Source organism: Eublepharis macularius, chromosome 17, assembly GCF_028583425.1.
Source record: "Eublepharis macularius isolate TG4126 chromosome 17, MPM_Emac_v1.0, whole genome shotgun sequence".
NCBI lineage: Eukaryota > Metazoa > Chordata > Lepidosauria > Squamata > Eublepharidae > Eublepharis > Eublepharis macularius.
In genome coordinates, this window is record NC_072806.1 from 16206611 (window position 1) to 16223467 (window position 16857).

Here is a 16857-nt window from a genome sequence, read left to right on the forward strand (position 1 = left end):
CTGGGAATGGCAGTTTTGCTGGGTCGGCCGGCGAAGAAAGCACGTGGAGTGGAAAGAAGCAAAATTTGAAAATGCCCGGCTGGAGCAAGAGGGATCCGAACATGTGCAAAGTGCTCCTTTTTTTGCTCGCAAGGATCGTCTGCCTTTAACTAGGGAAGGAACTCTAGTCTGGGAAAATTCTGCTCCCTCTGAATTTTTCCCTGTTATGCAACTGGTTAGGAGGGGGAGGAGTTGGCCAAGCTGGGTGTGGCACAGAGGCACTTTGCACAAGCGGAACCCCGGGGTCCAAAGCCACGACGGCTTTCGTGGTCCCTTTCCTGTGTGAAAGGGCAGAGCATTTGAGTTGCAGACAGAAGCTCCCACGTGTAGATCCCGGCAACAACTGGGGTAGCTGACCTTGGTCTGTCTTTGTTTGGAACTCTGGACACGCATTGCCAACTTTAGGAAATAACAGCCCAGTAGAATTGCCAACCCCCAGGTGGGGCCTGGAGATCTCTCAGGATTACAACTGACCTCCAGACTACAGAGATCAGTTCCCCTGGAGAGAATGGCCACTTTGGAAGGTGGGCTTCCTTGCGTTATAGCCCGCTGAGGTTCCTTCCTTCTGCAGACGCCGCCCTCTCCAGGCTGTACCCCAAATTTCCAAACCTGGAGTTGCCAGCCCTACAGCCAGCATTGCAATCCTAGGCCTTTCTGAGCTAGGTATGCCCTTCAGTAGGTAGCCTTTTTAAAAAAAAAATATTTTATTAAAACAGAAAATAGTATTGAACTATAGAAAGAATATCAAAAACGGAATATACAACAAAGTAACATTAGACAGTAAATGTAATATGTAACAAAATATTAAAACTAGATAATAATATAACAGAAAGTAATATCAGAGAATACCTTAACCTGGATAGCCCAGGTGAGCCTGATCTTGTCAGATCTCAGAAACTAAGCCGGGTCAGCCCTAGTTAGTAATTGGATGGGAGACCTCCCAACGAATACCAGGGTTGCAGAGGCAGGCAATGGCAAACAACCTCTGTGAATCTCTTGCCATGAAAACCCTACCAGAGGTTGCCATAAGTCAGCTATGACTTAACAGCGCTCTCCACCACCACCATTAGAGAATAGAACTATAATAGAATATTAAAACTACGTAATATTTCTCCTCTCCATCTCCCCACTTATTTATGCTTAAATACATTATACTAGACATTTTGTGTTCAGCATTTTAAAAAAACCCTTCTCTTTCAGCCACATAATAAAAAAAAAACTTTTCCATTTTTCCTGAAATTCTGAAATTGGTCTATTAGCCATATAAGAGGTTAATTTAGTCACTGATGCATAAACATGCAATTTATTCATCTGTTCAGTCACATCCGGCCAAAATTCTTTCTTCCATTGATGCATGTACTGCTCTTGCCACTGTCACCATATATTTAAAATGTTCATTGTGTTCTTTTGTAATATCACTTGGCAAAATATTTAATAACATATTTTTGGGTCCCGCTCAAAGCAGAGCTTTAACGTCTTTTTCATCTCTTCATGTATTTTCATCCAATATCTTCTCACTATTCAGCTAGTAGCCTTAAAACCTGCCTACTAGAAACACAGTTGCCAATCCTTCACGCAGACTCAGAACTTTTTTTGATATTCACAATGCCCTCCCACAACCTTAGAAGCTAGTGATTGCCCTGTAAAAAGTTTTGCTTCCAAGCAGCCTTGAGGACTGGATGCTTCTGCGCAGAGACTCTATGCAGCTCTTGTCAAATGCTGAGGCATGCACACAACTGAGCATTCACATAAGCAGTCTCCCCCACACTTCCTTTGCCACAGCCTCATGGCTGCTGTTTCCTCCAACCCACTACTGAGTCATAACAATCTCTTACAGTCTGCACATTTTCTCTTATAACTCTGCAATGAAAGAGAATAGAGACTTTTTTAAAAAAGAAAGAAAGCTGAGAACTGGTATGCCATTGAAGTAGATCATTATAATGATATAAAGCTGTTTTCAATTTTTGTAAGTCCCCCAGTGGCAGGAGAGGAAATAGCAGCCACAGAGGGCTAAGGTTAGAAAAGTGCAGGGAAAACTTCTTTGTGGATGCTCCATTTCCACAATGAACCCATCTGCCTTGGCAACAGCAACCCAAACTACACGGCGAATAATTTCTCTAGGAAAGCAGCGCAGTTTGGAAGCCAAGATGGATAAAAACCTCCATGTGGATGCAGCCCTAGACCTGGCCGAAGGTGTAGAAAAGGAGAGTCTTTCCTTTGACACAAAGTTGTCATTTTTAAACAAGAGAGCCCTAATTAATTAAGAGGGGGGCATGACAGACATTTGTAATAAACTTATTTTATTTTACTTTATTTATACCCCACCTTTCTCCCCAATGGGGACCAAAAGTAGCTTACTTTGTTCTTTTCTATTTGTTCCTAACAACAACCCTTTGAGGTAGGTTAGGGTGAGAGTATGTGACTGGCCCAAGGCCACTGAGCAAGCTTCCACTGCAGAGCACGGAGCTGAACCTGCATCACCCAGATCCGAGCCCATTACTTTAGCCACTACACCATTCTCACTCCCACAGTACATAGTGTGGAAAAAGTAGACCCCTTTTTCTCTGTCTCAAACTTCCATGAGTTTAGAACATTGAGGTCACCCACTGCTGACTGGCAGTAGATCCAGGACACAGAGTACTCTTACACATTGTTTACACATGGAACTCACTGCCACAAGAGGTAGTTGCGGCCATCTGCTTAGATGGCCGGGGTTAGATCAAAAGGGAAAAGGAACTTCTACATTAAGAAGTTTTTGAACACCAGGGTCTAAGGGCAAATCAAGGAATGGCTCTTACACTCATATCATGCTGGGTGGGAAGGGAGTTCAGACCAGATTTGCTCCACTTCAGCGAAATGAGTGCATTATTGCATGCCCTCAAGTTACATTCTGGCTTCTCTAAACAATTACATTCTTACAGGTGAATAGTCTCACCCACTGCTTTTTTTTTTAAAGTCCTGGTATTCATACATATTTTGGCACTGATTTCCACTGATTCCCCCCTCAGCACAAAGTAGGGTTGCCAGCCTCCAGATGGTGGCTGGAGATCTCCTGGAATTAAGTTGATCTCCAGGCCATAGAGATCAGTTCCTCTGGAGAAAATGGCTGCTTTGGAAGATGGGATCTATGGGATTATACCCTGATGAGGTCCCTCCCCTCTGCAAATCCTGCCTTCTCCGGGCTCCCCTCCCAAAATCTCCAGGAATTTCCCAACCTGGAGCTGGCACCCCAAGCACAAAAATGCAGGTACTCAGTAGCGGAGATCACTACCACAAAGAAAAGGCCCTGTTCCCATCCCTTTCTTGCCCTGCGCTCACATGTAAAGCATACCTTTAGCTGTGATTCGTCATCTTTCTAATCCCTGGAAGTCTCTCAAACATGGAGGGAGTTTGTTTGGGATGGTCTCCCCTCAGTCACATGGGTTGGCCGCTTGATCTGACCTTGGATGAACCTTGACAGTAGTAGTGAATGAGGTGGAACAGATTCCAACAGGCTAGAGAAGACAGATGATCAAAGGACATCCACACTTACCTCCTCTGTTGTGATCCTGTCTGTCTGTTTATGACCGAGGCAGCTGGAGCCACCAGTTTGCTAGCCATATCCCAGGAATGGAGTCTGAGATCAGATGAAATCTTTGCCTCTTGGAAGCTGGAGACCAGAATTTTTCAATTGATTCTTCTTTATTGCACCACACGTGTCATCAATCCCCCCCCCCCGAATTTCTGGAAGGGAAATTCTGGATTCAGAATTTATTCTGTGGATTTATGCCTGAAAGTTATTGCTGCCTTTCAGAAAGAAACTCTCAAGCGGTGGGATTCCATGTCCAAAGGTCACATTCTCTTCATGTTACTGGAACTCTAACAGATGCTCTGCTCCTCGGCTCATCAGCCAGCCAGATTTAACACCACGAAGCCTGTAAAAACCACTTACAAGTGGACCAAAAGAGACTGAAAATTAACCCACTAACAGGACAGAGTGGAAAGGAAAGCAGTAAGTCCCCCCAAAAAGGTAAGACGCTTTGACTGAGAATATTGATGTGGACTTTTGTTCCAGCTAATTCTAGATATGAAAGTTTAAAAAGCATCTCAATCATTTGATGGGGAATAACGACCCCCTGACACATTTCTGTTAGGGCTATGAAGTTTAGCTAGTGAATTTAAACTCTTTTAATCAATTCAAACTTCTTTAATCAAGTGATCTAACCACCTGATTAAAAAAAAACCTACATTGCGATTGTGAATTTGTGCCCTTGTTTATAAGCCTTCTAAGTGATTAAAAAACAATCCCTCCAAAGTAATCTAGTAGCAGTTTTTAAAACTATTATTTCAATACATGTATTCACATAAAGAGGAGCCGGCAAGCAACCATTTTCAGAAGACGTATATCCCCTTCTCACACACGCAGGAAAGGGGTCTCTTTTCTGCTTTCTGGCTAGAACATGTACATGTCGTTTTGTAGTGTGCATTCATGGTGATAAATTTTATATTGATAATATGTTGTTTTAATTGTAAGCCACTTTAAGCAGGCGGCATTGAAATCTCCTAAAACATATATGTGTAAATGTGTGTGTGTGTGTGTGTGTGTGTGTGTGTGTGTGTCTATATATTTCTATAAATGTTTGAAAACAAAGAATGATGGTTATTGTTATCTTTTAATGTAAATATATCCAGGTTTAGTTAATTAACTCACCAATCATCTTTAACAATAACAATTACAATTACATTCAATTTATATACCGTCCTTCAGGACAACGTCCACTCAGAGCAGTTATGTATGTTATTATTATCCCCACAACTAAACACCCTGTGAGGTGGGTGGGGCTGAGAGAGCTCTGAGAGAGCTGTGACTGACCCAAGGTCACCCAGATGGCTTCAAGCGGAGGAGTGGGGAATCAAACCCAGTTCTCCAGATCAGAGTCCCGTGCTCTTAACCACTACACCAAACTAGTGTATAAAGTGGAGATAGCTAAGGAGGCCCTGTTTATTTATTTTTATTTTATGTTCTTTTTCTCCCCAGTGGGGACCTAAAGTTTCTAACATTCTCCCCTTCTTCATTTTATGTGTACAACAACCCTGAAGTAGGCTAAGCTGAGAGCAGAACCACAAGTGACAAAAGGCACAGATTGGACACTTGTCAGCTTCCCTCAAGTTTTGGTGGGAAATGTAGGCATCCTGGTCTTGCAGCTTGGCTCTCCGACTGCTGTCCAATGGACTCTTCAACTGTCACTTGTCCAACATTCCGCCAAGCTGCCTACATTTCCCATCAAAACTTGAGGGAAGCAGACAAGTGTCCAATCTGTGCCTTTTGTCACTTGTGGTTCTGCTCTGAGAGTGTATGGCTTGGCTCAAGGTCACCTAGCAAGCTTCCACAGCTGAGTGGGGATTCGAACCCGGATTTCCCAGATCCTAGTCTGACTCTAACCACTGCAGGAATAGGGTCATAATAAATGTCTGTGGAATTTTAGGTAGTTCTCATGACTGTTGTATACATTACACTGTTGCGCTGTTTCTCTAAATCTGTCATCTGTTTCTGTTTCATTGTATATATCACACTGCTTCGTTGTACGTAATATTCTCCTTTAGTGTGCTACCCTCTAATGTTGTGTGATCCTGTTTTATTGCACTGCTGATAATACTCCTCTGATTGCATTGTTTAGATTGTATAATCCACCTTGAGTCTGTGAATGGTGGGCAACAAATGAAATTAATTCAGTTAATTAATCAAAATTCATGCAGTTAATCGGCTGAGAACTAGGGTTGTGTTCAGCATGGCCAACTAGGATTCGGGAGTTCCAATATCACATCTTCATTCTGCTTGCTGTAAATCTCACTGGATAACCAGTGAGCCAGTTTGGCGTAGTGGTTAAGAGCGGCAGGACTCTTATCTGGAGAGTCAGGTTTGATTCCCCACTCATTCGCTTGAAGCCAGCCTGGGTGACCTTGGGTCAGTCACAGCTCTCTCGGAGCTCTCTCAGCTCCACCCACCTCATAGGGCAGGGGTGGGCAAATTGCGGCCCGCGGGCCACATGTGGCCCGCTACAGAGCCACATGCGGCCCGCCAAGACAGTCACCTACCGGGCGCCTGGCACCGAAAGAACAACGCTCTGCAGCTTTTCTCCCTCACATAGCTTGCAGCTATAGATGATATGAAATTAGCACAATAAATAAATTGAATAAAACTACCACTATTTTATTTAATTTATATTTATTGATTTTTATGATACAATTTATACCTTTTCTGAAAGGCAAAGTTAACTAATGAATGCAATCATTTTAAAAGGTGCGGCCCTCCGCTAACCTCCGCTCCGACAAAGTGGCCCCCGAGCCAAAACAATTGCCCACCCCTGTCATAGGGTGATTGTTATGGGAATAACAGTAACATACTTTGTAAACTGCTCTGAGTGGACATTAAATTGTCCTGAAAGGCGGTATATAAATCGAATATTGTTGTTGTTAATAATAACAACAATAACAACAACCACCATGGGCCGGTCATTGCCTCTCAGCCTCACCTACCTCAAAGGCTGTTGTGTGGATAAAATAGAGAAGGGGAAGCCATGCATGCCATCCCCAAGTCTTTGGAGGAAGTGCAAGATAAAAAAAAACCCTAAATCAGTGTATACATTTTAATGGGTATTAGGTCTGTCACCTGATTGAAAGAACTCTTTCATCGGGTGATAGCCTTAATTTATATCAGGGTGGTTAGCAAGTAAAAAAGTGGGAGAAAATGGTATTTCACTCTATCCCCTTTGGATCACATTAATGCAGGGGCGGGGGGACTGTTCGTATCTATGTTAGTGGCAACAGAACTGCAGACAGCAGTACCTTTGGTCTAACTGCCTTCAAGTTATTTCCCCCCCCCCCTGAAATTTGACAGAAGTTTGACTACAGCCGTAACTGCTCAGAGTGGATGAGTCCTCCCGCTTCCGGCAAAAGTGAGATATTTGCAGGAGGGAGTTATTTCAAAACCCTTCCAGACTTGATTGACGAGAGAGAAGGGAGGGATGAAAGAACCAGATTTACAGATGTCAGAGGAAGCCTCTCTTAAACCATTCAGTGCTCATTTTTAAAAAAACGACTCCAGACCTGCAGACAGACGGTGGCATATAAATAAAAGATGCGAGACGCGGTGTGTGCCGAGAGCCAAAACAGACCGAGCTTCCTGGGCTGTATTCCAGTCACAATTTGGCTGGCTTCAGTTTGCAGGCACCTTGCTTGGGTGGTGCGACTGAAAGATCAGGATGCGGATAACATGAAGGTAAAGATATGATGCCGCTCGCCCCGAACCAAGGCAAACTCTCTAGCCACCCAATGGAAACCAAGAAGGGTTTTTGGGTCAGAAAATAGCTTGCCAGAGTTTGAGACAGGATGCGTATTATTGCACGGACCAGTTAACCGCTGCCAAAGCTTGTCTGGACCATGACTGTCCTTTTATCAGTTATGCGTAGCCAGGAAAAAGGCAGCATTTAAGAGAAAAATGTAAGAGTCAACTCAGCACCCTGAGGATCTGTTGTCAAATCTTTTATTTCTTGTCATGCAAAACCTTACAAAAGATGAACTGTCAAAGATTGCAGGAATCTTATAGCAATATTTTTAGTTGCAACGAAATCAGCGATAGCTTCAGTCTGGAATCTGAAGAAAGTGCCAACTAAAGAGATGTGGCTCTCTAAGATATGGGACCATTTCATCCTGGATAAAATTAATGATAATATTCTCAATGCTGAACGCTTTCCTGCCAGTTCCAATTTCTATGAGAAATGGTTCCCTTTTCTTGAATTTATAGACATGCACGATTTACATCCCAAAATAAGAATTGCTCAGACATTGACTCAGTTTTCTGATATTTGGTAATATTATGTATGCTTTGTTTAAAAGTTATTGTAATGTTCATATTCTTGAAAACTTGTAAACTATTATTGATTAGTTGTTGTGTTACAGTTGATGTTCATTGTTGATTTCTATTTGTTGTATGTTATAAAGCTTAATTAAAAAGTAAATTAATTTAAAAAAAAGATTGCAGAGATGCTTTGTTTCTTCTGGCTGAGTCCCCCCCCCCCCCTCCCCTCTCCTGAGCTATTCTCGCAGGTCGTAATCATTTTAGATTTGGTGTCCCTTGTTGATCTCTCTCTCAGGACCAGCTCATTCTTTTCTTCCCTTGTTTTGTTCTCTGTTTTTTCTTTATTTCTTGTAATGAAATCTCTGTCAGTGTTAAAACATCCTACCTGGGAAACACTGTAAAACAAAACTAAATAAAAAGAACTCACATATACAAGAAAAGGAGAACCCTGAATCTAAGAAGATTCTTTCTGATTGCCAACACCAATGTCCCTAATAGAATTAAGACAAAATCAGGGCTGTGTACATTGGCACTAATAAAGTTAAAGTGATTATTTAGCTCAGTTCTGATGTCAGGAGTGTTGTATTCTTCACCTGTACAAATTTAAGCCAAGTTTAGCTATGTACAAGAGTTCAGTTTGCTAACCGGGGAGATCAGTCATTGTTCACCCATCTGCAGTGTTTCCAATAGTGGGGTGACATTAGGGTTGCCAACCTTCAGGTAGTGAAGTAACCAGGGAGTTCCACCGGTAAAGAGAAACAACTTGCTAACACACACCCGGGGAATCAATACTGTATCATAAACTATTTTTAGTATTTAATGCTATGTAAAGTGCCAAGTGCAAAATTGTGCAGTAAATACATCAATCAATAAATAAATACATGCAATAAATGTGCTCGGAGATGCTCCTGACGCGTCTCCAAGCACTCCGGTCCCTACATAGTGGACATTGCTCATTTGAGCTATGAATTTGGTAGCATTGTGGATGGCAGATTTTGTACATAGTATTTATTGCATGTATTTATTTATTGATTGATGTATTTACTGCACAATTTTGCACTTGGCACTTTACATAGCATTAAATACTAAAAGTGGTTTATGATACAGTATTGATTCCCCGGTTGTGTGTTAGCAAGCCTCCAGGTAGTGGCTGGAGATCTCCTGGAATTACAACTGGTCTCCAGGCCACAGAGATCAGTTCACCGGGAGAAAATGGCTACTTTTGGGGGTGGACTCTATGGAATTATGCCGTGTTAAGGTCCTTTCCCTCCCCACTTTCTCCAGGTTTCTCCACGTTTCACTCCCCAGATCTCCAGGAATTTCCCAACTTGGAGCTGGCAGCCCTAGGTGATGTCAGGGAAGATTTGTGGTTAATCAAACAAATCATTAAAACGCGCTGTGAGCTTATAGTACCCATTTACAGAAAATGACTTCTTCATCTCTTCTTGATTTCTGGTCTAGCTTGGTCTTTCTCATCATCCTACGTTGTGAGTTTGTACATTTGCAGACTCTGCATCTGGTATGACCAGATCATTCAATCACTCCTAGTATAGAGAGCTGCAAAATTATCTACTCTTGGTGAGGCTGCCCACTGCGTCTCTGCATGCACCACCGCTCTGGGCTTTCCTCCTTTAAATCAGATTGGCAGCTTGTGCAGAAACACACACGGACGTCCAACTGAAAGTAGGAAATTCTAACTTATACTAATTCTTTTCTTGTATATGATTGGCTCCAATTATAGTTAAGAAAAAGAAGTAGTGTACCTCTGCTATTTACAAATTGGGGAAGGGGTGGTCATCGCTTTTTAGGCCTGTGGTTGCTAGAGGAATAGGCTAGTGTTCTGCTTACGCAGCACTCTTACCCTGTGTAACTCTAAAACATTTACTCGAAAAATAGATTCAAGACAGTAACTTTCTATTCTCTTACTGGCTGTCCTCCAGATGTCTGGTGGAATTTTCTCGCCCCTGGAGAACCTTTGTGATTTGGACAATGCGAACTGCCATCCGCTGGTGTGTTTTCTATGCCACGAGCAGTACGAACATCCTTGCCTTCTGGACTGTTACCACAACTTCTGTGCCAGCTGCCTGCGGGGCCGGGCCATTGACAGCCGCCTCACATGTCCTCTTTGTGGGTAAGATTCACCTCACTCGCCCAGTCAAGGGACACAGGATGACAAGGCAAGATTAGGGATGCGGTGAGGTTTTGTCCCACCAAAATCAGTTATGGGACCACAGCTTCTGGTAATAATAATAATAGTAACAACAACAACATTAGATTTATATACCGCCCTTCAGGATAACTTAATGCCCACTCAGAGCGGTTTACAAAGTATGTTATTATTATCCCCACAACAAACACCCTGTGAGGTGGGAGGGGCTGAGAGAGCTCTGAGAGAGCTGTGACTAGCCCAAGGTCACGCCGCTGGCTTCAAGTGGAGGAGTGGGGAATCAAACCCAGCTCTCCAGATTAGAGTCCTGTGCTCTTAACCACTACACCCAACTGGTAGAGTTGCTGGCTCCAGTTTCAGAAATTCTTGGAGATTTGGGGGGGAGGCGGATCCTTGGGATGGAGGAGTTTTGGGAGGAGAAAGGCCTCCGCCAGTTATAATTCCTTGGAGTCCACCCTCCAAAGCAGCCATTTTCTCCAGGGAACTGATCTCTGTAGTCTAGCGATAGCTCTGATTCCTGGAGATCTACCTGCCGGTTGGGAATGTTAGCTTCTGAGCAGGCTGAAGTCCTTTGCACTCAGGACTAAAACCGCCATCTTCCTAGCAGGTTGCCAGGTGTGGGACAGAGCCACTTCGTAGAAGCACAGAAGCACTCTTGCCTTTTGTCTCTCACACACGTCTCATTCCACCCAACACAACAAGGTTTGGCCCAGTGGGGTGGGGTGTATGGTTGCCAACTCCAGGTTAGGCAATACCTGGAGATTTAGGGGTGCAGCCTGGGCAGAGTGGGGGTTGCGGATGGGAGAGACCACAGTGGGATACAATGCCATAGACTCCACTCTATGAAGCTGTCATTTTCTCCCAGGGAACTGATCTCTGGAGATCTGGTGTCATTCTGGGAGATCTCCAGGTCCTTCCAGGAGGTTGGCAATCTTACCAGAGATACATTAGGCAACCTCCTATGGCAAAGGGGTACTTTGTGCCCTTTGGGGGCCTTAATATTGAATTAATTTGCTCTCAATGGCACCCTGGCAATTGTCTTATGGCACCTTAGTGCCCCCCTTCCAGACTGGTAGATCAAAATGCATCGACTTCCTAAAAAGGGAAGCAAAAGCAGGTGTCTGGCCTTTGTCCCTGCCTCTAAGACACCCATATCAGGTTTGTTTGCTGCTGCCAAAGGCGTTCAAGGCTTCATAATTAGTTGAGATGAAGCCGAGAGCTGGCGGGGAGAATATGCCCACAGGAGCGTTCCCTACGGCCCCGAGAAATTGGAGCAGGGGCTGTGTTTATTGTTCTTTTCACTGGCTTGAGTTCCCCTTTTCCATACATAGAAGGAGCTTGTCAATATACTTATTTTTAGCCCTTGCTATTTATTGTCATGTCCTGTGCCCCAAAAAAATAAAAGCAAGAGGAACAAGGATGTCGAGAGTTCCCTCTTTTGTCTTTAGGCCCCTGAAACACGAAACCAGTATCACAATGGGCTTCATCTGTCAACAGCTGCAGAGCAGAGTCTCTGCATTTAACTGGGGGGGGGTGTAGGTTTGTAGAGGGGGCTCCAGCCAGGGAGAGCAGCAGTGGGGGAAATGCATTTGAGGCCTTTTACTGCAAACCCAGGAGAGCTCTGTGCCCGATAAAGACCCAGCACCAGTGCTCTGATGCTTAGAACTAGGGCTGCCAACTACACGTTAAGAAATTCCTGGAGAACGGGGTGGACAGTGGGGAGGGTGGAGTTTGGGAAGGGGAGGGAACTCAGCAGGATATAATGCCTTGATAGAGTCTACCCTTGTAAGCCACCGTTTCCTCCAGGGAACTGATCACTGTAGTCTGAAGACGGGTTGCAATTTTGGGAGATCTCCAGACTCCTGGAGGCCAGCAACCCTACTTAGCGTTAGGGCTGCCAGTTGCAAAGTGGGGCCTAGAGCTCTCCCGAAATTACAACTGATCTACAGATTATAGAGATCAGTTCCTTTGGAGGAAACAGCAGCTTCCTATGGTGGAATCTATCATGAGATTGTATCCCAAGAATCTGACCCCAAATCTCCAGGAATTTCCTAAGTTGGAGTCAGCAAACCTACTGAACATGCTGGACTCATTTAAAGGTCTTGGGGGGGGCACCTCCTGCCCCTTTCATCTCAGATTCTGCACAGTTATCCTTCAGGATCAACTCACCCGTTCTGCACACAAAGGAGTTATCCTTACAAATGAATCAGGTACAAACTGAAAATCAGAAGAGGTGGCGTGAAAAAATAGCCACAGCAAATGTCTTGGAGCTGAAACCCTTGCCTTCTCTGCACCCTAAAATATCTTTGCTCTCCACCAATGAAATCTTCATCCCGGTCTGGGATCCCCACGGAAAGTAGCTCAGCTCACGCTGAGTTAAGAAGACTCTGATCCCGTACAGAGTCAAGCTCACGAGAACCCACTTGTGTTAGAGAGTACAAGGGCACAATCCTCTGCCCAGGATTATGCAGCATAAAGCTACAGAGGCAGTCCTTACTGGAGACCCACTGAACTCTAAATATGCACGGGATCACGTTGTGAAAAATATCTAGTACAATTTTATCTCATCCTTCCAACAAGGAGGTCAAGGATCCATACAGGTTTTTTTTATGATCCCCTCGTTTTATCCTCACAACAACCCTGTGAAGTAGGTTAAGCAGAGAGAGCATGACTGGCTCCTGGTCACCCAGTGAACTTCCATGGCACAGTAGGAATTTGAACCCAGGTGTTCTAGATGCTAGACCAATGCTCTAACCACTACACAGCACTGACCTCTAAAAATTATCTTGCTGGAGCAGACTAAAGTCTGACTTTTTGTCTCTGACAGAAGCCAACCTGAAACCACGAGTCTCCGTAGCTTAGCCGTATTGTCTCTTACAGGGGAAATTCCAGTCTTAAGTTGGTGACAAAAATAGTTAAATGTGGTTTGAAAACTTGCGGGCTTTTAAAGTAGTTTGAAAAGGGTTTCACTTCCCCTAGCTCCATACACTCCTTTCCTTTGTCAGTCAAATAGTTTTTTGAAGCAACCTTACAAAATCCAACTCCTCAAATGCAGAAGAGGGGTCTGTGCTGCAAAGGAGATGCACCTCTTTAAATCGGCATTCAAATCCTTGGGGTGGGGGGAAGAGTAATCAGAGTCCAGCCTTGCTTCTTCTGGGTAAGAGCCGCTGATAAACCTCTATCCTATGAGAGAATTCAGCACTGCAAGAAACCCCTTAAAGCATTAAAAATAGCTGGTGGGAGGAATTCCTGGGAGGGTAGCCCAGGGCATGCAAGTTAGTGATAAGAGGGGAAAGACAGAGAAGCAGATGCCCTCTTTTTGCCATAACTACTGTCCCAAAATAACAACACACAAGAGTCCCGGGAACAGAAATAGCACTCAGTTCTCTGCACTGTTCTGAGGCTATTCAAAAGGACACATTTTAGGCACCCATAACCTGCTCAAAGTATTCATTGGACTCTGAACCCTAAAGCGGTACCGCAGGAGGCTGGATGCTGTAAGCAGAGGTTTGGCCGATTCTGCCAAATCAAAGTATGTAAATGCCGGCCTCTCCCCGTCATTCCTTTCACAGCCCCCTGTACCCCACTCTCTACACCCCCAAACATCAGCTGGCCAGGATTTTACTCCCATCCCTGCAGCACAGGGTTACGCTAACCTTGTTCTTTCTGTCTGGAAAGTCCTAAATTTGCTGGGGGTTCATCATACTGTGGCCTACCTTACAGGGTTGTTGTAAGGCAATAAGTCCCATACTGGTTGCCATGAGATACCTGCTAGTGTACTCTTGAGAAATGCATACAAGCAGGGCTTTTTTTCAGCTGGAACATGGTGGAACGGAGTTCCGCGCCTCTTGAAAATGGTCACATGGCTGGTGGCCCCACCCCCTGATCTCCAGACAGAGGGGAGTTTAGATTGCTCTCCGCACCGCTGGAGCGGCATGGAGGGCAATCTAAACTCCCCTCTGTCTGGAGATCAGGGGGCAGGGCCACCAGCCATGTGACCATTTTTGCCAAGGGCGATTTAAACTTTAAATAACTCCACTCTTGTTCCAGCTGACCCAAAGTGACGTCATTGTGCGGTCCTGGGAGCATGCGCGCACTTTACGCACGTGCAAGTGATACCAGGGGCACCACCTCCAAGAGTTGCCCCCTGTGCTGGCAACCCACTGAGTTCTACCACCTCTTTTCCCAGAAAAAAAGCCCTGCATACAAGAAAAACAAAGCTCAAAAATAGTCCTGGTCAAAGGAAGCTGTTTGTTGCATCTCTGCATGATTTACTGTTCAGGCCTTGCTGCCTTCCAAATTAGAAGAGAGGGAGCACACTGTTGCCATATTGCTGCTCTCGGTTTTATTGCACCATCTGCCACTGCGGAGATGTGGCAAGATTATCCGGCCTCAAAGGAGGTGGCCCAATGCATAAGAAGACATGCCTGGGACATACAAAGAGATCTTGGGCCAACACTCTGTCCCCGCCTAACCTTACCTCACAGGATTCTTGTGATGATAAAATGGAGAAAAGCAATGTAAGCCACTTCTTGCTCGCTGCCCTCTTGCCAGCATCGGCTCTCCAGGCTCCCAGGCAAAGTTTTCCTTTGAGATCCTTCAATGGGAGATGTTGCCAGGAAAAGAACCTGGGGCCTCAGTAGGCAAAGCTTTGGCACGTTAGAAAAAGGGCACGCCGTTTGGTTTTGACCAACCATGGCTGATTCCGCACACATTGGATAATGCACTTTCAATGCACTTTATCCATTGTTTGAGGTGGATTTCTTGTTCCGCACACAAAAAAATCTGTTCCAAATGATCTATAAAGAGGATTGGAAGCACATTATCCAATGTGTGCGGAATCAGCCATAGTCTGCTTCTGCATGGGGACAATTCCTAGATATGGACTTGTTGCTGTGGCAAATGCCTCTGCAATGGAGCAGCTACACTATGATAGTCTCCGTTCTTCAGTTTGTTGTGCCCACCATTCCCCACTGCCCTGCCACCGAAGAGCTTTTTGGTGGCTCTAAAAAAAATCAATAAATATACCATTACAGTGTTATAGTAATATACTTACTATTGGTTTCTTTTAAAGCCAGCAAAGTTAGTTAAGACTTCTCCCATGCACTAAAGCAAATCTCCAGAGAGCTGCATGTCTCCAGCTGAAATCCAGGAAACAAAGCAGTGATTTGAGCCTTGAAAAGCATGGCTGTTGCCAATAGACAGACTAATAAGGCTACCCATCTTGCTCTGTCCCCAACAGGAATGTAAGTAGGGAGGACATTTTAGTCTCTTGCAGCAAAAATAAAGCGGGACTCTAATGGCACCTTAAAGACTTCCTTTGGAACCCTAGAAAGCCATGGCTGCCAGATAATAACAACAACAACATTCGATTTATATACCGCTCTTCAGGACGACTTAACACCCATTCAGTATGGTTTACAAAGTATGTTATTATTATCCCCACAACAAACACCCTGTGAGGTGGGCAAGGCTGAGAGAGCTCTGAGAGAGCTGTGACTGACCCAAGGTCACCCGGCTGGCTTCAAGAAGAGGAGTAGGGAATCAAACCTGGCTCTCCAGATTAGAGTCCTGCACTCTTTATCACTACACCAAACTGGCTGTCAGACGGTTTGACTCAGACACAAGTATGTAGCATCAGCTTTGCTAGAACAGAGTCAACTTGTTCTGAGGCATGTAGTCAGGTGCGGTCTTAGTGATTTGGGGGCTCTGGATAAAAGTTCAGGATGGGGTCTCAGAATCACTGCCACCCCTACTGCCACCACCCGCTTCTGGGGCCAAGCAAGGAGTGGCCCGTGCCCCATGTGAGATGGGTAGGAGCCACCACTGCAGCTGGAAGTCAGCTGCCCAAATGTCAGATAAGCCAAGAGCACACAGCAAACTGAGCCACCACTGCAGCTGGAAGTCAGCTGCCCAAATCGCAAATAAGCCAAGAGCACACAGCAAACTGATCTTGCTCTTCTTCTCCCCATCCTTTAACGGGTGGGGCAGTTGGCACGAGGCCTGGGGCAGCTTCCCCTTGTGCCCGTCAGCGTAGACTGCCCCTACCTGCAGTGATCACTCACTAAGCACATAATAAGTGGCAAGGTTGAGGGGCCATGACGTGCAGGGTGCTGTGCCGTGTAATTGTGTATAATTAAAAGGAGGGTACAGTGACCATTTGCAAGAGCAGTCACTAGCCATTTCTCTAGTTTTTGCAAAGTAATGGCCTGTAATGGCCAGAGAGTCCCAGGTTTTAACCCTAACACTAAGGAGAAGCAGGACACAGATCCAACGGCTGCTGCTCACTTACCTGAGAGATTACTTAGTGGCGCAAAGTAGAATTTACCTAGGCTGTATCTGAGGTTTTTTTTTAGTTGCCCACCTAAAGACCCAGGTGCTGTATGTAGCCTGCATTTTTCTGCCACAGGCACCAGTCCATTGTGAAAGGGAGCGGCCTACCGCCTGAGGACAGACTCCTCAAGTTCCTAGTGGACAGCTCCGGGGACTGTGAGGAGGAAGCACAGTGTGCGAATTGCGACCTTCAGTGCAAGAAGCAGGTAAAGGAGTATCTTGCCTCCCCGCTTTGCAGGGAGGTTGCTTTTCAGCCCACCCAATGAGTTTTGCTTTCTAACCAACCCCTTTTAGGACTTAGATGCCATGTATTTCTGCAATACCTGCAACCAGCCCCTCTGTGCCAAGTGCCGCGAAGAGACCCACAAAGCCAAGATGTTTTCCCGCCATGAGATCGTCTCACTGACCAAGCGCACCAAAGACATCCACAAGAAATGCCGTATGTGATCCCCGCACGGTCCTCCTTGGCTATAGGCAGAGC

At 45.1% G+C, this 16857-nt stretch overlaps 1 protein-coding gene across 1 annotated transcript in view; it reads left to right on the forward strand.

The window, feature by feature from the left end:
* Positions 1–3959: 3959 nt before the first annotated feature.
* RNF207 (ring finger protein 207) overlaps positions 3960–16857 on the forward strand; it is a 36003-nt gene continuing 23105 nt past the window's right edge. The window contains exons 1-4 of the mRNA XM_055001634.1: positions 3960–4048; positions 9817–10007; positions 16453–16582; positions 16671–16815. Coding sequence (XP_054857609.1) covers positions 9817–10007; positions 16453–16582; positions 16671–16815 — 466 coding nt within the window. The 5' untranslated portion in view covers positions 3960–4048. The remainder of the gene's footprint in view (positions 4049–9816; positions 10008–16452; positions 16583–16670; positions 16816–16857) is intronic.